This window comes from Gymnogyps californianus, chromosome 1 (genome assembly GCF_018139145.2).
Source record: "Gymnogyps californianus isolate 813 chromosome 1, ASM1813914v2, whole genome shotgun sequence".
In the NCBI taxonomy this organism is placed as follows: domain Eukaryota; kingdom Metazoa; phylum Chordata; class Aves; order Accipitriformes; family Cathartidae; genus Gymnogyps; species Gymnogyps californianus.
The window spans coordinates 215,294,160-215,315,036 of NC_059471.1; the positions used below are offsets into that span (position 1 = coordinate 215,294,160).

Consider the following 20,877-nt stretch of genomic DNA (forward strand, 5'->3'; position numbering starts at 1 on the left):
TAGTTAAGGTGGAATTGATGTCCTCTACTCTTATAGGGCAGACACAATTTTATGTGAACGACAGTGCAGTCAATAAAGCCATATAATTTATTTTGGTAACAGAATTACAGACTACATAGAAATCATTCTATTAAAAAAAAAAAAGAATCTTTTGTGATATATCCTGTTTGTTTAAACATTCATCTCTTATTTCATTTAGATAAAGCCTTCTGAAGTTTTCTGACGAGCCTGTTTTAGAAATAATAGCTAAGCAATCAGGATGATTTTTTTTTGGTCTGGATTTCTCTTCTCTTTGGCAAGTGAAACATTTTTTGAAGGAAAATATTAGTGAAACGGTCTTTATTGATGTGTTACCTCTTCACTCACTGAAGTGAAACTACTCTGTAGTTTTGGTTGTACATTATTTTGCTTTTCCTTTTGTAGGAAGGAATTGTGCTTACTTCATTCTATTAGATAAGTGAGAACAAATCTGTAGGTTAGGAACAGTGGGCGATTCAGAGCAGTGGGCAGAGTGTGCCCATAGTATATGCGGGCAACGCAGTGGAAATGACGAGGCTGATTCAAAAGCAGCATGGAAAGATGAAAAAGATGAAGTGAGAGCAGCAGACATGAAGGATGCTGTTTTGCCTGAGGAAAACACTGCTATCCATAAGATACTTAAAGACAGGACTTGTGTACAAGATGAAGAGATCTCTGAAACAAAACACAGATGGCTTCTAAGCTCTGAAACACAAACAGCTGCTGAATCCTGGAGGTTACTCAACTTCATGGTGCTTTCACATTTGAGAGGAAGACTGTATGCCTACCCAGACCAGGCCTAGCCTGAAAAAACTTACATCCAGCCACCATCTACACTGAACTGTGATTCAGAAACTGAGTGGTGTGATACTTCAAGAAAATTTAAGGTCTGGCTTTATAGTTGTGCTCTAAGTGCTCCTTACAAAATGGACAATGCTGCTTGCAGATAACTAAATCTGTGGTTACTACATAGGGAAGTGACGTCCTTTCGTAGAAGGCTTTTGAGATGTCTTATGCCTAGATTTTTTTAATTCTGAGACGAGTCCTTCTTAGTTCTAGGGACACTGATTCTCAAATACACCCTCAGCAAGTTTGAGGTGGTAGCAGATGGGAGTGCAGTGGCTGATGAACTACAGAATAGGGCTGTGAGTCAAAGGGACGCTGGTGGGCTGCAGGAAGAGCCTTGTGAGGTTCAGCCAAGACAAATGCAGAGTCCTGAACCTGGGATGTAACAGCTGTGTGCAATGGTATAGATGATAGGTGTGCACAGAAAGAAGATTTGCAAGGTGGGAGACAGCTGAATGTGTCAGCAATGTGTCCTTGTGATGATGAAGGCCAACCTCCTGCTAGGCCATATTAGCAGAAGTACGGCCAGCAGGTTAAGGGGAGGGATGATGTTCCTCTGTTTGGTACTTGAGGCCACATCTGGAGTACTGTGCCCACTTTGGGCTCTCTGGTACAGTAAGGATGGTGACAATCTGAAAGTAAGCCCAGTGAAGGGTCACCAAGGTGGTCAGGGGCTGGAGCACATGATGTATGAGGAGATGCTTAGGGAGCTGGTTTTGTTCAGCTTGCAGAAGAAAAGGCTCGTGGGAGGATCTTAGAGCTGTCTTCAACTAGCTGGTGGGAGAGCATGGAGAAGATAGCCAGACTCATTTTGGGGGGTGCAGAAGAATAGAATAAAGGGCAATGGACTTCCCATTGCAGTAAGGGAAACTTTAGTTAGATATTAGGGGGAAAAAAAAATCGTAATGAAAATGAGCAGTCATTGGAGCAGGGGTCCAGACAGTCTGAAATATCCATCTTTGGAGATATTCAAAGTGTAACTGAATACTGCCCTGTGCAACCTGGTCTGTTGCTGAAGTTAGCCCTACTGTGAAGGGTTTGGGAGATGACTGATGGACTGGATGATTTGCAGAGGTGTTTTAGGTCCATAATTCTTTCATTTTCTACGGAGAACTGTTCTAGCAGAGACTTGAAAATACCATTTGACCAAAGTGTTTAGTTAAATATGTCACCAGGATTGGAATGTATTCTTTGTGTCTATTTATTAGAAGGTAAAAATAGGGATGTTCAGGCATACGAAGCATCTTTTATCAGCGTGGCTTTAGCAATTTGCCACGTAATGTCCTGATCGGATGAGGAGGACCTGCTGTACCAGAATCCCGTCAAGGATTTCACCACACAGAGAAGATGGAGTTAACAGAAGTTAGAAAAGCTGACTTGGAGAACATATGTGAACCTAGACAAACTACCTCAGGATTTTTGGTATTTAACAGGGATTCGAGAAGGCTGCTTTGCACACTCTTCTGAAAAATAGAACTTAAGGAGAGGTTGACAGGAAATATGTTAATTTTTGAGAATGTACATTCTCTAATAATTTGAGGAGTGCTCTGGCACCTTCTAGTCTTCCAGAGAGTAAGGGAAGAAAAGAATTCAGACATTATAGAAACGTTTTTGACTGAGCAAGCAGTTTAGAAATATCCACAGAACATATTTAATTCAAAGTGTTGAATTTGTATTCAAAAATAAATGTAGAGGAGATAAGGTTAAGATGCTGGAGGAGAAATTTGACTTCCTAAATGTAGCTGGTAAAAGCTTTGGGTAAATATAACCACTTTCATGTTTTTCTTGTTGCCTTGCAGGTAGGTTTGAAAATTGTTCTGCTCTGTCCCTAAAGCAGAATAGAGGCTTACTTTAATAAAGCAGCATCAATGTTGCTGCGTTACATATTGCTCGGATACAGAGGAAGAATGCTTCCCTCTGCCAGAGCAAGACATCCTGCTTGCATCTTGAGTTCCCTAGTGCTGCTACAGTAGAAGTAGTTATATTGATGTGAGACTGCTGTGCTCCCTTCAAGCTTCCCCACTCCTGCTGCCTGGAAGTTTGTGGTCTCTTCCCTGTGTCTGCTCTCTTTGAATATTTGCTGGTATGTTGTTTAGGTGGCAATGCCTGGGAGTGCTGGACGTGCATCCTGGGTCTGTCCTGGTTGGATCTCTGCATGCAGGGTGAAAAAGTAACCCTCCCCACAAAATCTGAATTGACAAATAGAGCAGAAGGTGTGATACCGGTTGGGGAACAGAGTGAAGTTTGACTTTTTTAAAAGGAAAAAAAAAAAAAAAACCAAACCCAAAACCCACCAAACAACTAATTTTTCCTTATACCATGGGAGAACAATTGCAAACTTTAGAAGAACTATGAAAAATTATATTCTTGACATTACCAGCAACAGATGCATTTATGCATTAAGAAATGTTCCTTTAAAAATACAGGAACTTCCTATAAAAATATGTATGTAGTTCTGTAATAAGTCATAAGACCTAAAAATGATAGTCATTCTGAGTCTAGATAGTGATGGAGCCTTTCTTTCATCTGAGCTACAGTTTTACATCAAGATAAACAATAAGTTTGGCACACTGTTCACGTGCACTTCTGTTATTACTGTTGCTCTTGGACTCCGGGGATGCTCACAGTTTGCACTAGCTGTATGATCGTACTCCTCCTTCAGTGCTTACATGCCATTTAATTCTGTCAGCTTGATTTAGGTAACTTTCAAACTCTGAGTTTTCATCAGATTCATTCAGGTTTGCTATTAAATTTCATCTGAGACAACAAAGCCTTTACAGGCAGGCATGACGTTTTGGCAAGGCCCCAATAGGATACTTAGCTGGTGCCAAATCTTTTATTTTTCTCGGCTATCAATGAAGCTGTTGTGGTAATGTGGGTTTTGTGAGCTGTGAGAATTTATGCGCACAAAGGGACCTGCTCTTTGCAGGGAACACTGGGAGCCCTGAGTCCAGGAGGAAGGGTAATTAAAGTTAATGAACCAGGGTAACCTTTCCATGGTGATGACCACTATCCTGATGGTAGGTAAGGGTCAGGGACTATTCCCATTTTATAATCGCGCTTCTAAGTCTGCTCTTTAATTGGTGTTGGATTAAAAATTGGCCATTACCTCCATAATAGAACTGGTTTGTGGATTTTAAAGGAGTTTTTCAAAGCTCTGCGAGTCTTCGGTGGCTTGTTCTTCTTGGACTTGGCTTTGTGTTGTGTTTTAAAGCAGTCTAAAAATGAAGTATTTTTAGCATTTGAGACCAGATAGTGATGTTTCTATAACGGGAGCAGCTTAGTTATCTCTCCATGTCAGAACAGAGACTTCTTCCTTAAATGCTTCCCATGTTTGGAAGCTTCATCTAGTTTTACCAGTGAGTCTGAGAAGCCTTCGAACTTGCTGTGCACGGAGCAGTTGTGCGTTTAAGGTGACACACTCTGAAGATAGGCCTGAAACACTGACTTAAATCTGTAACTCTTCTACTTACTTGCTTTTGTGGCATCAGGTAAGTTACTTTATGCAAGGCATTTCCCTTGAAGAGGATTTCATTGTTGAAGTACACTTTTCTTTCTAAGGGTTGGACTAAACAGAAAACCTTTGCTGCTGCTATCTCAGAAGTCTTTCTCATCTATAGAACTTGCGCCAAAGAGGGTACAAGCTGAGATGTCATTGATAGACTAAAATGCACAGTATCCAAAATGTTGGCTATTGTTCATTTGTCTTTCTTGAATTTTAATCAGAAGGCTGCGGATTTGACTGCCTCTTATGTAAATGTAGAAATAGAAAATGACTCCTTGAGAATTGGCTGTCTATCAATCTTAAAAACTTCCATTACTAAACCAAACCACATTTCTTGGTCTTGGTGACTGGTTCCATTCGAAGAGTAGTGGTGCTTTAAGTAAGAATCGGTTTCAATTTCTCTTCTGATTGTCTGTCTGTTTGTCACAGGTGTTCTGTAGGTATTAGCCTGTTTAAAGGCATTCTCTTTTAAAAATAAAATTAACATGTTCTTCCTTTTTTTTTAATAGAAACTGTTTATTTGTTTGGTGGCTGGGATGGAACTCAGGATCTGGCTGACTTCTGGGCATACAGTGTGAAGGAAAACCAGTGGACCTGTATATCCAGGGACACCGAGAAAGAGGTAGGTTCTGCAAATGTCCGTATTGTTAATAACATCTGAATTGTTGCACAGAAAAATGTCATGCTTCTGAACTGCTTGTATTGATGTATAGCGTGCAGTGAGAGCCACAAAAATTCAGACCTTCAAGTTCTGAAGACTTTTGAAATGCTTACATTGGGAAAATGTGAGATGGATGTGAATTTGAAGTGTTAAGGTTACTGGAGGGGAAAGGTTTATTTCTCAAGAGCAGACTGATTGGCGAAAAATCAGTTCAGTGAGTAGAACATGAGTTAAATAATTTGATAGGACTGAACAACCAGACTTGCTAACAAACATTTCAGACCTGATGCTGGTGTTGAGCTTCAGAAACAAATTGTTTATTTTTTTAGTTTCTGTCAAAAATGAACAGGAATGGACAACTAGCAGACAGAAATCTAGAGGACAGGGGTAACTGCCAGAGGCCACACAATCCCGAGAGCTTTCGTGGTATTCATTTGAGCCATTTTCCTTGGCCTGTTTTGCTCAGTATTTGACGTATGAAACCTCTGAAATGAATGTAGCTTGGGTTATAAGAGGTAACAAAAAAAAAAGTCCAAGACCTTTGGCTTGTGTAATTCATTTTACTGTATACTGTGAAGTTTAAAGTTCCATGTGGTTATTGTGTTTTGAGTTCATTGCTTGTTTGTCCGAGCATAACTTCAGGAAATTCATGCAGCCTCTTCCTGAAGGTATGAAAAGTTTGAGATTCCACCATTTTTTTTGACAAATTCAGGAGCTGATTTCCTCAACTATTTGAAAAAAGTGTAAAAAAGTCTTATTTCCCATTTGTATTTTTCCAGTTTCTTGTCATAGCTTATTTTATGAGCTTCCGTACCAGATTAAATAACACTTTAATATTGCCATTTTTTCCTGGCAAAGGTGTTTAGAGGTTGTAATCAAGTAGGGCAAATAGCCTGAGCTGAAAAAACCATCTCACAGTAAGGCACTTCCCGTAGCCTTCAAATCTCTGTGCATGTCATGCACTTAGTATTTCTAACATCCTTTACAAAATGGGCAATAACAAAACTGAACATGATATTCCAGTTTCTATCATAATAGAGCTGTATAAAGGTGAAATTGTCCTTACATTTTATATCGTTGTAAATTGTTTTTTTTTACTCTTATTGTAAGTTGTTTTTTTTACTCTTAGTCTTTTCATCGCTGCTCATGGCTACTCGTATGTTTACTGATATGATGCTGAAGCTGGATTTAGTCTTCCAGGGTCCAGTCCTGTAGGCTGGGCTTGTGTTGATTCTGTTTGTCTTGAACCATGGGTTTTACTATTTTTTTCTCACTCTTTTTCCCAACCTCCTTAAGATAAGGAAGGGGGTGCATGATGTAATACCAAGGGGAAATTGGGACTCATCTCTTTTATCGACTGTATGATAAACAGCTAGACCTTCCTTTTCTTTGCCTCCCTTTATAAGGAGGTTGGGAAAGTGAAGAACAGCGATAGAAAAGAAGGCACAGCAATTCTAATTGTCTCTTCATTCACTTTTCTTCTTGCTTTGTAGCTGCTTAGTGTGTACATTTGTCTAGCTTAGGATGCAGTGAAATAGGGCCTTCCTGTCAAAAAGGGGTTACCGTGTTTTCTTCCTGCACAAACCAGTGTGGGTAGTTCTGGTGTTTAAGGGATTAATTTCCTTTCTTGCTGGAATCCTGCCGCATCCAGTTGAGCTTCTGTAAAGCTTGGGAGGCCTGGCTGGGATGCAAGGCATCAGCAGTGCCAGGAGCAGCATATGTTTTCTCTTCAAGTTCTTCATGCCTGACTCTAGCAGGGTAACGCTGGGATGGGAGAAAGAAGGGATATGCAAAGGGGGGCTGTGGAGGAGACACAGTAGAAGAGTTGTGAGGTAATACAATAAAGTGGCTATAAAAGGGATTTTGGAGGAAAAAAAATTACAGGATGCAATGGAAGGTCAGGAAATTCAAATGGAAGATGGGAAGGGTCTTGGGCTGAGAGGAGGCAAGATAGGAGAATTTAAAAAAGATGGAGAATGAGGTGAGTGCATGGGGAATTTTGAAGAAGAGACGTACTTAGAGAAAAGTGCAAAGAAACACGTGTGGCGCTAGAAATGGAGTTCTAGAAGGACGCTCTGCGTGGATATAGTCTGCAGTGGAATTCAGAAGGCCTGCCGAGGCGTAGTCCAGGGTTTTGGTGACTTACTGAGGTACAGTGAACTGGCGGCTGCTGTACTTGCAAACTAGCAGGTTTTTTGATCCGTGCCCACCCCCCACCCCCCCGAGATCTGGATAAAACCTGATTTAGAAATGAAAAGGTCAGTCTCAAATGTTGAGAAGTAAATGAAAAAACAAAGACTCCAGATGTTTCTCTAATAGGGACATCAACTGTTCACAAACAATTTGCTAAAAGGAAATGTCTCTTGACATGGAATTTAAAAAAAAAAAATTCAGAGTAGATTCCAGTAGAACTTAGTCTTGTTTTTGTGTTGTATTGTGCTGGTTCTGCTTCTAGCTCTTTTGTTCTAATTAATCAGTGACAGTGGTTAAATTAGCGACTCAATAATTAAGTTTGGACAAGAGTGGAATATGGTAAAAGTTGCGTCTTATCCAGTGTTGTTGTAGGGGTAACACACAATTAACGCTTTTGGGATAAAGGTACTGGTAGCTTCTGTTGCAATGCATTATGAAAAGGTTGTGTGACCTTTTTAGTAAACTTTGTTGCTGCTGTTTTTCAGAATTTGCCAGTGAGCTGGAGAAATGGCTCTTTGTCACCTGAAGTTGCATTTGTGATTTTTAACAGTTAGACTACCAAAGCTAATTTTCCACAGCCCTTTTTACGTCAGGAAAAAATGCTCACAGTGCTGCTGGAGTAGCTGATCACTTACAGTCTTAAAAAGAGGGTCTAGAGGACCTGCTTGCAGTGCTGGGCTGAACCTCCAGTGTTAAGTACCACAGCTGCTGATGGACAAACAGACCTGAATTAGAACTTCCCCATCATCTGTTCAGTGTAGGGATCTGGCAAGGCTCCTGCAGTCCTTGTCAAATCATCCTCCTCCAAGCCTGCATCCTTCCAAGAGGATGCACTATGGAGCAGCTCATGACCTCTCAACTGTACCCGCAACTCCTGTCCTCCTGTCTACTCTTGGAGCGCTCGAGTATGCAACAGCTCTACGAATCAGTTGGCATGAGGCACAGCCAAAACACGTTTAGTCTAAGAGCCTCTAAGGGTTTTTACCCTGAACCAAGTGGAATGTTCTGACAAATGCCATTGTCTCCAGGGTTTACTAGTGGTTGTAGATCAGTAGACCTTCCCAGGATTTGGGAATAAATAGTTTTGAAAAAACAGACCTCGTCATTCCTTGGGCATTTTGATCCTAGGCCAGTGTCAATTAATAGAGAAACATAATGTGTGTGTTTTGATGTCTAATATTTCTAGTTTCCAAGCAGCAACTTTCTCTTTTGAAGGCTAATTTAGTGAAATTCAGTACAGGAGGACAGTTTAAGTGAACAGTAGGAAAGACTTCGCTTGGTATAAATTGATGGTTATGTGGTTTTTTTAAATAGGATCAAAATGCTGAGGGATGTTGATGCCTCTGGAGATCTGATAAATGAGAATAAAGAAGCGTGATAGTTGGCATATTTTGTATGTCACTAGTATTCCTGTACCTTTTTTCAGTATTTCCTAGAGACATGAGAAGAGATACAGGATCTCCCTTCAAACAGTGTGTTACTACACAAATTGGTAGCTTCTGTGGTGCGTATTTGTAAATATGGTATGTTGACTCATTCTCATTCTGGCTTTTTTTAGAGGGAAATCCTGCTCACAGATCAGCTCTGTGAAGGATGTGGAAATTGTGTAAATGGGTTAGGTTTAGGTGACACCGTGTTTCTCAAAAACTTTTAAAGTGTTTCTTGCCAAAGGTAGAAGTGAAGGTCTTGTCATGGGTTAACTGGTTGAGAGGATAAGTTGTTTCTCACAATGAAGGAAAGTGTAGGTCAACAAGGGCCTGCTGTTCAGTAGGTTCAAAATGATCTAGAAAATCGTTGTATTGTAAGGTGACAGTTTGCTGCTAACACCAAGTGCTCTTCCAGGATACTGAAAGTAAAAGCTGACAAGTGTAGAAGGATCTCACAATAGTGAGAGCCAGGGTGAATTTCATCTGCTATTGTACTTCCAGTTAAATTTGCTACGGTGTCTGCATGAATTTCTTTACGTTTGTTGACATGGATGAATTTACCCAAAGCTTCCAACATCATATTACCACACAAGCATTTTATGTATTTGTAAGTGTTTGTGACACATATGAGTCTTTTATTTTTTTTTTCTGGGGTGTGATGCAGAAAAATGTAAGCTTCATCTATGTAAAGCTTTTACCCTGTGCTGTTTTAAGTGTAGAAACTGAACTAGTCACAAATATTGACTCCTTCCCACAGATGGTGATACAGTTTGGAAGATGCTATAAGTAACTTGAGGGTTTTTTTGTTTCAAATACTGTCATGTTTAAGGACTTGAGATCTAATATACTGAATCTGCCATGTCCTACTTCTGAGTAATTCCAGTTGTACAGATGCTCAGTTGTACGAGATGCCTGCTGCCACAAAAGCACATAGGGAGAAAGCAGCTGTCCCCAAAAGCCTGCAATAGAAACTTGGATACTGCAGATACACCTCTGAGCCAACTTCCTAAATAGTGTAAATGCCTACAAAAGTAGAGACAAAGAAGGCAGATGCTGAAGTGAACCAAATGAAAAGTATTCTAGGCTGATCCTAAATATCGCATGCTAATGTTTTATTTTCCTCCCTGCTTAGTAGCATAATGGTTTTAAAATGTTCTAGCCAGTATTCTGTCTCCAAAATGTTAGAGAGAGACTTTCAGATATGCCTGACTAACTTCTCCAGTGATTTCCACTTAGGCAGCCTAAAACAAAAAGACCCTGTTGAGAGAGGAGTACCTTGTGGGTTTGTTTTGTTTGTTTGTTTGGTTTTTTTTAAATGAACTGTTTTGAAAAGGTTTTCAGCTTTTAAAGGTAACTTATTTGCTTATGCTACCTTGTGTGCCTAAGGAGCTCTGTCCTCTTAACCCTTGTTTATTTGTCTTTTTTAACTTTGACCTTTTTTTTAAAGAAAAGATCATCCATATTTTAAAACATCTCTGGGTCTTAAGTTACTCCGTTCCATCACTAGGTGCCTGTAGTTCTTGCTTCCAGCATGAAAAAAGTGCGGAAAACCAGCCAAACTTCAGTTATTCCTAACACCAGATGTTTCAATGTGTGGAGGGTCCCTTTCCTCCACACATTCATGTTGAAGTCAGTCTCATAGAGAAGGGAGTACTTAAATAAACGCATTATGCACGATGTTCTGAAGGCTGCAAAACTTTGGCAGTCCTGGAGCTTGTGTGTGCCAGTCTTCAGATTATACGTGGATTTCCAAACCATCATAAAGTCTTCAGTTGCAAACGGTGTAGCTTGTAAACTACTTTTACACCTTGAAGTAATGCATCATGCATAGTTGATTTGTGGTGTTTACGTTCCGATAAAAATCACCACTTCAGCTCTAGCTTATGATGAGTTTACTGCTCTGATCTCTCATCTGGAATGCAGCTTTATTTTACTTATATGACTTCATTAGGAAGTTATTGCATCATCCAGTTCCCTGTAAATTGCAAATGAGGCAGTACGCAGAGACGCGCTAGGGTGACTGTGAATGCATCTCAGGGAAGATGACACGTTATTCAACTGCTTAAAGTATTACAGAATTTCCAGGTAAGGATTTAGTGAAGTGACGGATATTGGTATAAGGAATGCTGATTTATATCCTTTCGGGTTTTAAAGACACAGCAATACACGCCTGTAAGACAAGAGCCAGGTGGAATCCTGGCACCCTGCATTTCACACTGAATGGATGGGGAAAAAGGATTTTAAAGAAACAGGGAGAGTATGTGGGGGTAGAAGGTGGGAGGAAAGCTTATTCTCTTGCCAGCAACGTGAAAGTAGCTTCACACACCAGTCAACTTTGCCTTGGGAGTAGAGTAGTCTCTTATTTCAGCTAGACTGTGAAAGACTGCCGTTACATTAACACTCCTCAAGCTGTACAAATACAGAAATCCCTAAAGAAATATCAGTTATCCCAATATGGTAACATAGGAGAAGCATTCTGAAGTAGTATCATAGACAAATCCTTAGCTAAATTGTCTGGATAATTACGTGCTTGAAAATGTAGTAAGTTTTTGTGGACCTTGCTGCTAATAATGTATTTCTGCCACCAGGTTTTGGAGGTAATTAGCACTTAAGCTTTCTGGACTGTCTTGAGAGCATATACTGGCAGAATGGATAGTGCATTGATATGTTGAGTTCTCAGACCTGAAGAAGCTTAGTATGTTTAATAGGACTTAGTCCGTGAATTTTCCAGCGCAGGTATGTGATGGAGGTTTTATTGATACTGGGATTCAGGAACTGCTGTGTTGTTCTAGTCCTTGTGTTGCCCCATGCATGCTTTGTTTTCAGTGCTCTGTCTTTAAAAGCTCCTCCACACGTGCTTGCTGCCGTGCATTATACTTCTTAATATATGGGAGAGAAGGGGTTAGCATGGTGCTTCACAGACCTCCAGTGAAAATACTTGCGCTGTTTCTTGGCTGATTTTCCTCTGTGTAGATTATTGCAAAATTGGAGGTGCCTTTTTTTGAAACTATGACACAGCAGACACTATGCTATGTGCTGCACTTCTAGTGGTAACTGATGCGGTTCCTGCAGCTGGATAACTAAATTATGTTCTGACAGTAGCTGAAAGGTGATATAAACAAAAAATTCAGAAGCTACATCTTTCCTCATCTGTCACTCAGTTCAAAAGAAGACATGACAGTCTCCACAGTTCTGTTTTTTTCAGTGCCGAAAATATTCTGTTCTGATGTATATATTTTTTTTTTTCTTGCCATGTTGCTGTGATAGCTAACAGAAGAAGCCTGCATTAAACTGTACTTAGTATCTGTATCCCTGAGATGGCAATCTCATAGCCATGGGTTAGCCTGAGGGGAAAAATTATACAGCCACTTTTATGACCTTCTAACATCACTGGGTACAAACTACTCCTTTGTCATCTGTTTAAGACTGTCTTCACTTTCTCAGAAACATCTGAGAGCCTGTGGCTGTCAAAGTATTTAGACTTAGAATTTCGTGTTTATCACCAGCTTTTCAAGGACAGTTAATTAAAAAAAAAAAACCAACAACTTTAGAAATTCTAGCCTTGCTGTGTCCTCATCTTTGTGGCTAAACAGTCCATAAATGACTAGTTAAATTTTTTTCAGCTGCTAGCCTGTTGGTCTGCAAGTGTGACTGTAGCTGAGCTGAATAGTTCGCATCTATGGAAAAATCGCTCTTGGCTGGACCTTCACTAGCCATTGTTACTGGTAATGAGGGGACAACGTGAACTTACGATGCATGCAAAAATGACCTCATTCAACATCCTGCAATTGTTAATGGGCTTAGTTAAATTCGGCACATGAGGGTGATGTCCTGAGGGCCCATCTCTCAGAGCTGGTGAAAGCTCTGGTTCTGTGGTGGGTCGTCTGTTGTATTTCATCAGTGTTACTGAAAGCAAAGCTGAGCAGTTGATGTGTACCAAAGCAACAATTTACTTGTAATTTAAGAAGCTATGATTTTATTCACATTTCATCAGCGTGAGTAGCGCTCGGTTTGCAGGTAAATTGTGCCTTTTGTTAGAAATAGCACAGTATTGATATACTTTTGCTTCAAGGTAGTCTTGTACTAGGGTATTACTTTAGTGCTTCTCTTGTTGGCATTTGTAAGCTGAATCACGTAGGCTGGATGACTTATTTTTGACTGTAAACTAAAGCCTAGACAAGACCTTCATACACGTTCCTGCAACCTGCTTCACATAAATGAAAGAATTATTTCACGCTGTTTGCATGCTTAAAGCTCTGATTTATTTTTTTCCCTCCTTTCCACTATTCTCCTTGCTTGCCTAGAAATTCTGTTGGTCCTAGGATGCCTTGGTTTACTGCAACATGAGATCCACAATGTTATGCATTGCTGGAAGGCCTTGAAGATACCTTGGTGTGAGAGCACATAGCTCAGAAATGACCCAGGAATGTGGCTCCCTGCACTGGCAGTAATGCAGGCTTCGGTTGCCAAAGTTTTTTCTGCACTGTAGGTAAACTCATGCAGCACAGCTGTCAAAAGCGGAATATTGGTGCTTTGGAAAGTTTGCGAGTCAGTTCATAGGGCACGCTTTATTTCTTCAGAGGTGCGTTAATCAGGGTTCATCAGAAGCCAATAGATCATGTGCTAGTTCATTCCTTTATGCAAGTACTCTAGAATTAGTTGTTTCTGCAAGCAGGCCTGCTGAGAGACTAATTTTTAGCAGGTAATATCATGGGAATAGAACATTAAGCATCTATTCCTTTTCCTATCAATGTTCATGGGCTGCGCTGAGTCTGTGTTCCTCTGTGCTGTGATGAACCTGCACTGATCCCTGAAGGATGGAGCAAACAGTCTGAGTCAAGTCTCATGCAGGACTGGAAGGGATGGGCCACTCATGAATCATCAAATCCAGACCACTGCTGTCATAAGGATCATGTCGTATGATCTCTGAGCTTAATCATTTGACTTACAAGCTCATTGAACCGTCTTTCAAAAATAGAACACCGGGCCATTTGGTTTTTACGTCTAGTCTAAGCAGGGAAAGTGTCTTTGAGAAAGGCTCAGCTTGAGGCCATGAAGTATCAACGGTGAGAAATTAGGACTATCCCAAATGTGTGCATGCTTTTAGGAAGGGAAAAAAAGCGCTTCATCCTGTTTTAATTTTTTTGTTTTCCCACCTTAAAGAGATGGATCAAAACTGTGTGCTAAAAGCTGCCTCTGACTTTAATCTGCTCCATCATGTCCGAGTCAGCTGCCCAGAAAGGACTTTGCAACTAAATCTATTTAGTTGCATTGCTATAGGAGAGTACTTGTAAGCAGATTAGCCATAGCTCAAATACTATGTCAACTGCTTGACCGAAGGATATCTTCCTTGTCTTAGCTATGGCTAGACTTATTAATAGTTAATTATTTGCAAATACTTGTCAGAAACTTTTTGATATCCAAACCTAATATTTGTTGTAAGACATTTAACTGTTTTGTGTGAAAAATTGTGTAGACCCATGGCTTTCCAGTACTGGTCCTGGGGAGTTTTGAGCGTTGTAATTCTTAGCCAGGTTCTGATCTATTTAATAGGCTTCCCAAAATATTTATTGGCAGAGTGTATTTAAATTGCATACTCTCAAAGAATATTCTTTATAGCTGGTACAGCAGCTGTAACAGTAAGTTGGAATATCTGTTACCTTCCATAAATAGTGGCAAGAATATCTTAGAGTGGAAGTGTGTGGCTGCTGACCTAGCGTAACTGTTAGCTTCGTATGCTGCTTTAAGCCTTTACTTAAGGCAAACTTGCAGAGTAATTGAATGAATGGAGTGTACGTTCAGCATCCAGAATGTGTTTTTTGGAGGTAGACTTCCATCTTGTGCTCCTAGAAACATTAGAGATCCCAGTTTAATCCTTTTCTGCGTCTTCCCTGTGTGACGTTCAAAGGTTTTTAAGTCTAGTGCTAGAGCTGTCAAGTCTTGGACATCAAATAACTCGTGTAGCACTGATTTCTGCCATCATACAGAATAGGAAACAGTAGCTGGGATATGCCATTTATGGGAGGGTGTTGCACACTGAAGAAACCCTTATAGACGGCGCACACCCCTAGCCGTGTGCCTATGCTGGGCTGCTCTGGCCACGAGTGCTGTGGTGATGCTCCTGTTGTGTGCCTGAACGTGCAAGACTCTGCTCTCTCTCGTGACTTGGCGGTCCTGGCACGTGGTCGGTGATCGCATGGGCATTAGAAGCAATACATCAGCCTCTGCTTGTTTTGCTTTGTGTTTTGGGCTGATGGGCAATACAAATGCCCTATGCTACTGTAAAAAACTATAGAATAAATTCTTTTGTTAGGTTTCTGGCACCCCTCGGTTATGAGAAACTTAAAATGCCTTCTGTGAGCAACTTGTATGGGATGAAAGTGTTTTATTTTGTGTATGGCTTTAGTTGTTTCTCTTGCTGAATTTAGTACTCGTCTAGAGTAAAGCAAATCGTTTTAAGCCATAGCTTAGCTTAAACATTTTGGGAGTACGAATTAGCTGAAGACTGACATTGATAAAGCACTAACGAGCTCTAATCTTAAAAAGCATATAGACTTGAGTGAATGCCAGGAATAATATGCATTTCCTTTCATTTTCAAGATTGTGGAGAACTTTCCCTTTTTTTTGGGGTGGGGGTGGGGTGGAGGAGGAAATGAATTATACTCTGGGAAATGAGAGCAATTAATCTCTGCAGTTGTGTGTAGGCAGGAGGGACTATTTGTTGCATGACAGCCTGCTCTGAGAACTGGAAACAAAGTAGGTTGTTTGTGTCTTTTTATGTCCTCGTCCTAGTTTGCTTTAGGACAAGAGCATTTACCTCATGACGCTTATTTTTGAACTTTATACTGGAGGCAGTGTTCACATTCCATTCAGTCTTTTACAGCACCAAGAAGGGAGAATTAGTCAGCTGTTCTTTGTTTTTATTTCCCTGACTCTTGAACAGGGTCCAGGCTTGCTCCTGAGGTTTTTCAGCTGGATCAGTCTGAATAAAACAGATTTTCTTGCAACTGAAAACCCTTTATTTGCAAAAGGTTATGATAACCAAAAGAAGCCAAGCTCCCCCAGTTTTTGTTTGGGGGGTAGGATGGGGAGTGGAACTGGCTTCCTACAGTCCTGTTCACATTAAAGTGGGTTCGTAGGACACTTATTTAAAAACAAAACAAAAAATGAAAGCTATCATCTTTGTGCCTTAGCGGAGCATGCCAGGATGCTGTTGCTAAGATGATGCATGCTGATTCTGGCATAAATAGTTATTTGAGCAGACCCTACCCTAAGGAGTTGAGTCCCAATGCTTTCTCTCCTGTATAGGAACAAATCAATTATTCTAAGGAGGCAGTGTTGTCTCTCGGTGCTGTTGTGTTGCTTTTTGAAAACGTTTTGTAAGTTAGTCCTTAAGTGGGATAATTGCTTTCAGCATTTGCAAGTTAAATGAAGAAAGCTCTAATTAGATTTTATAAAGTGGCTTAGCATGTTGAGAAGGCTTTTCATAAAGTATACTGTGTATTCACTTGGCGTTGCACAATTGAATTTCGTGTAGCACTGACGAAACCAAAAAATCCTATTTGGCCTTGGTCGCTCCTGGGCGCTTAAAGGATCGAAAGCCTGTCTTAGGTACTCCTAGCTATACGTACTCTCTTCCTTTCCCTACCATCTCACCCTCATCAGGGCATTTATCTGTAGTTTAGAGACTGGAGGAGTTGCATCAAGACCAACCCATTTGAGGAAGGTTATTAGAGTAGGGCATAGAAGCTTCGTATTTTGTAGCACTTTAAAACGGGGCCATGGCACATACTGTTTAATCTGTCTTAGCCATTATTATGCTGTGCTAATTGTACAATGGTGCTGGGTGGCAGAGAGCCATTTTGTTCAGGTTAGTCTTAGCTCCGTGTGGGCACTTATTGAGTTCCACAGAAACCGAACAGTGCCCATGCTTAGTAATCTTTGGTATTGTTTGGTGTCCTGTAGGTTAGAAATGTGATATGCTAATGCTTTACTATTTCCACCGCAGCCTTGGCATAAGCGGAGGGACTGGCCAAAGCAGTGTAACACATTGCTTGCCATCTGAATAAGAACTTAGCCTAGTCACAAGCTTCTTTCACGTGTGGTTTCTGTGGTGTGTGTGCCAGGAGCTTCCTGATGAGAATTGGAAGGAGTCCCCAAAGCCAGTGTTTGTTCGGATCGTTTGGGCGCTGTTGCTGGATGTGACTTACTGGAGTCTGTTTTAACTAAGGTGCTCTCTGTTTGGGAAGTAATACCTCTGCTAAATCAGTCAATCAGTTCTTGAAGCTTCATCTGCAAAAATGTAGATCCCACATGCGAACAACGTTGAAGACAGTTCGATGAAACTGGATCTAAAGAACGAGTACTTAATGAGAAGTCTTGCATTGACTTGTTGTGAGTTCAGATAACTACAGAAGCAGATAAATGGAAACCGGTCAAAACTGTTATTTGCCGTCTTCTCTGCTCGAGAAAACTTGGGCTTGTTTAATCTTCTCTTGTGCTTATCAGTGTGCAGGTGAAACTGTCTTTATTAGCTGCAAATATGTTTGGGAATGGCAGTATGTTTAGAGAAGTAGCAAGTACAATAGATACTTTTTGTGTGTCTGCAGTTCATCTTTCATGATAAGGCCCAAATTTGAATAAGGGTATAGAGATCTCTAGTAAAATCCACTCACCCTGGGACATTAACTCATGGATCATCAACCAGCCTACAACCTGGCAGGAGGGGCCAAAAGGTTGTTCTCCTGCCCTCTAACCATGCTTGATCTCTTCAGCCGTAGGTTAAAGGGAGTCATGTGTCTCATGGTCAATTTTTCTCACTTGTTGCTTATGAGGGGTCAAGTTCTTTGAACGCTTCTGGAATCAACAAACTCTTTCCCATTTGAATTTGCTGGGTCACTTTCTCCATGACAAGTTGTGGCAGTGTGTTCTTTGTCTGAACAACAGGCTTGCTATTGTAACCGCATGAAGTACACGTCTTTGGATGAACATTCGCAACCGCCCACGGGCTCTTGATTCACTTAACCACATGTGCCTTGAAGTGTTTTATTCATTTTCAGTGTCTGCCCATATCTGTCTTTCTAAATGGACTTTGTGTCCCCCTTTGAAGACTATACATACTACAAGGACTCCCATGGTCAAATTGAGTAGCTTGCAATTGAACACAGATTTAGGTCTTTCCTCTCTTCTGTCTCAAATGTCAAACCAATGTGTACCACTGTTTAATGGAGTTATTTACTCATATTGGTAAACATGTAGACTGAATTGGAAACTTTTGGCAGGTTCCATCTGATCTTGTAAGTGATATGCAGGAATAACTCCAGTTTTCTTTGAGAAAAGATTACGAATTGGATGAAGTTTTCTTTATTACAAGAGATAGTTCATACTACGGCAGGCTCTGCAAGTTGGTGAACTTAAAGTTCTTAAGTGAACTTGAGGTGATGAAGTTTCTGTGCCTGTGTAGATGAAATGGTCAAACTTAAAACCTTTAGTAGCTCTATAAAAAGGTAGATATTACTGTGTGAGATGTGACCAATACATATCTCAAGAATGAAGATATTTTTCCTGAATTCTTTTCTCATTTTAACATAGTCGTAGGAGTTGAAATTTGTATGTTGTATACTTAGCCAGTGTAGTACCTGTGCTGTTGATGCCAATGGCTTGAAACTGGTAGTGTAGGTGCTAAGTGTCTTAGACTCATGTCTGTACTTAGACAAATTTCAGTTGAAGATGCAGCTTTTCTTCAAGGCAAGGCAGGTCTGGAAATTGATAAATTGGAGATTTATTCCTGAAAATGCCAAAGATGTTATTTGAGCAAATTTAGTAGGATTTATGCCCATAGAGCATATAGCGGCGAGGGAGTGGTAGAAGATACTTAAATCAGCAGGTTCAATTAAAAAACTGCAATGACCTGACAAAGAGGGGAAAGTCAGGAAGCACAGGTAGGTCTTAACATTTCATCTACAAGGCAGCTGTGCCAAGGCAAATATGTGCTCTTTGGCAGGGGAACAATGGCATATCCTTAAGTGTCCCAGCTACGTAACTAGAGATGGACTTTGTCTACTGGGGTTACTTTCTTGTGAATCGGGGCAACCTTTGTGAATACTCAAATCGGTACTGTTCATGCAAAGAAACTACCCTTTGTGTTTGGAACAGGGTCCTTTGGAAGATACTGATTTGTATTTTCTAGGAACAGGATTAAGTATGTTGCTGCCTTCTCTGTCAACTTCTTCCATGTGACCAAAGGCAATGAATGAACTTATGCTGCATTTCAGGATTTCATGCTAATGTTTCACTTCTATCAGTATTTGTTTCAGAAAAGAAAATTATCTTAATTACCATGAAGTAACTAATCCTCAAAGCTGTAATCATTGCTAACATAATGCTTCATATTTACAGAATATGAACAATTCAGTTCACCTCTTCAGATTGCCGTTTGACTTACTGTAAACAGTTTCCTGTAACTGTTCTTTAATCAAGAAACTGAATTCTATAACATAAGTAGTAAAGTTTTGGCTACAAAAATGTAATGTTTCCTTTCATATTTTATCCAGCTTAGTGAAATTTATTCCATCACTGTATTTTAAGTTTCAGTAATAATTTCAGTATAATTTTTTACATGAAATGGTACAATTATGAAGATTTGTTTTCTGTAAAGGCAGTATTTAGTAGCACTTGGAGCAAATATTGTGCTGATTATTTGGTGTGGCATGACTACTTTCCATTAACTGTAAGTTTTGTAATAAATGGTGATTTATGTTACGTCTTTGCCTAATTGCATAATCTCTGTTTTTCAATAGATTTTAATAGTTCTTTTTCTTTCATACTTCAGTCTTCTGTACCTCTTACCTTTTTTTGTCACTTGAAATCTTACCAGTTTTCATGTTGGTTTCCAGACTCTCAAAGTTAGCTAGCCAGCCTTGTTCTGGCATCCTCATTTATAAAGTGCCAAAATTATACAAACTAAGGCTAAATAAGCTATAGAATTTATCTATAAGCATGATGCCAGTTTTTTCTTTTTCTTTCGTCTGATGTTTTGCAAATAAGGCTTTGCACATCTTGATTTCTAGTATTTTGGAGTACAGAAGTATCACTCATGCTTCAAGATGAGTGTACGAAGGCTCTCAAAATTAGATTTGGGAAGCAGAAAGGATACTGCCCAGTAATGCGTAGCATCGTTGTAATGCCATTGAATAAATTACTCCGTGATTTAAGCTGAGCGCTCCTGGATGGATAAGCACATAATAATTGGACAGGGGCCCTCTGTGTTTCTCTTGAAGATCATAACTCAAGCAGTTTTGCTTACCGTGGGAAACTTTCTTGGAGTTGGAGGCCGGAATGGCCATATCTATTTGTGAAGGACAGGGAGTGCTTTTGTTACCTTCAAAGACCCGTTACGGGATATGATGGCTTGTGGGAGTGTCTGGGTATGATCTGTTAGAAAACAGCCTATTAATAAAACAGAGGCTCTTGTAATAGAGCACTTCTTAATCTTCTTCCTATGTAGTTATTTATAGGCTGTGACATCTTAATTTGCCTCTCATGTGCATCAACTTCTGTTTTTTTAAAAGATCAAGTAGCTTTCACACTCCTCTGAGAATCACTTTGGGAGGAAACAGTCTGTTTTCTAAGAATCTTACAAAAAGGCTTCAAGTCATAAGTTTGTTGTAAAAAATGTGTTAAGGTTTCTGCTGGTGTCTTTCTAAAGGACAAAGAAGTTATAGAATGTCCTGTTATATAAATACTTACATATTAATCCTGTATTTGTCTGATTACAAGCAGATTTTCTTGAATTCTCAAAGGATTTCCAGTTGCTGATAGTATTTACTTGCCCTTAGTGAGTGTGCAGTGACCTACCCGGAGCAATATTAAATACATTATTCTCTTTATTTTTGTGGTCGTTTTCTTCATTAGAGTGGTCCTAGTGCCAGATCTTGTCACAAGATGTGCATTGACATTCAACGAAGGCAGATCTACACGCTGGGACGCTATCTGGATTCCTCCGTGAGGAACAGCAAATCTCTGAAAAGTGACTTCTATCGCTATGACATCGACACAAACACATGGATGTTACTCAGTGAAGACACTGCAGCGGATGGAGGTCCAAAGCTGGTGTTTGATCATCAGGTCAGCTACACTGAGACTCGTAGTGCAAGTTCTCAATGTTTGTGAATCGATTTTGGTTGTAGCCTGCAATTTAGAAGTGCTGGTAACGTAGCAGTGACGAG

General features: G+C 40.1%; 1 protein-coding gene across 1 annotated transcript in view; it reads left to right on the forward strand.

Moving 5' to 3' along the window:
• Positions 1–20,877, forward strand: part of MKLN1 (muskelin 1) — a 97,344-nt gene that overhangs the window by 46,426 nt on the left and 30,041 nt on the right. The window contains exons 9-10 of the mRNA XM_050893086.1: positions 4,879–4,991; positions 20,564–20,776. Coding sequence (XP_050749043.1) covers positions 4,879–4,991; positions 20,564–20,776 — 326 coding nt within the window. The remainder of the gene's footprint in view (positions 1–4,878; positions 4,992–20,563; positions 20,777–20,877) is intronic.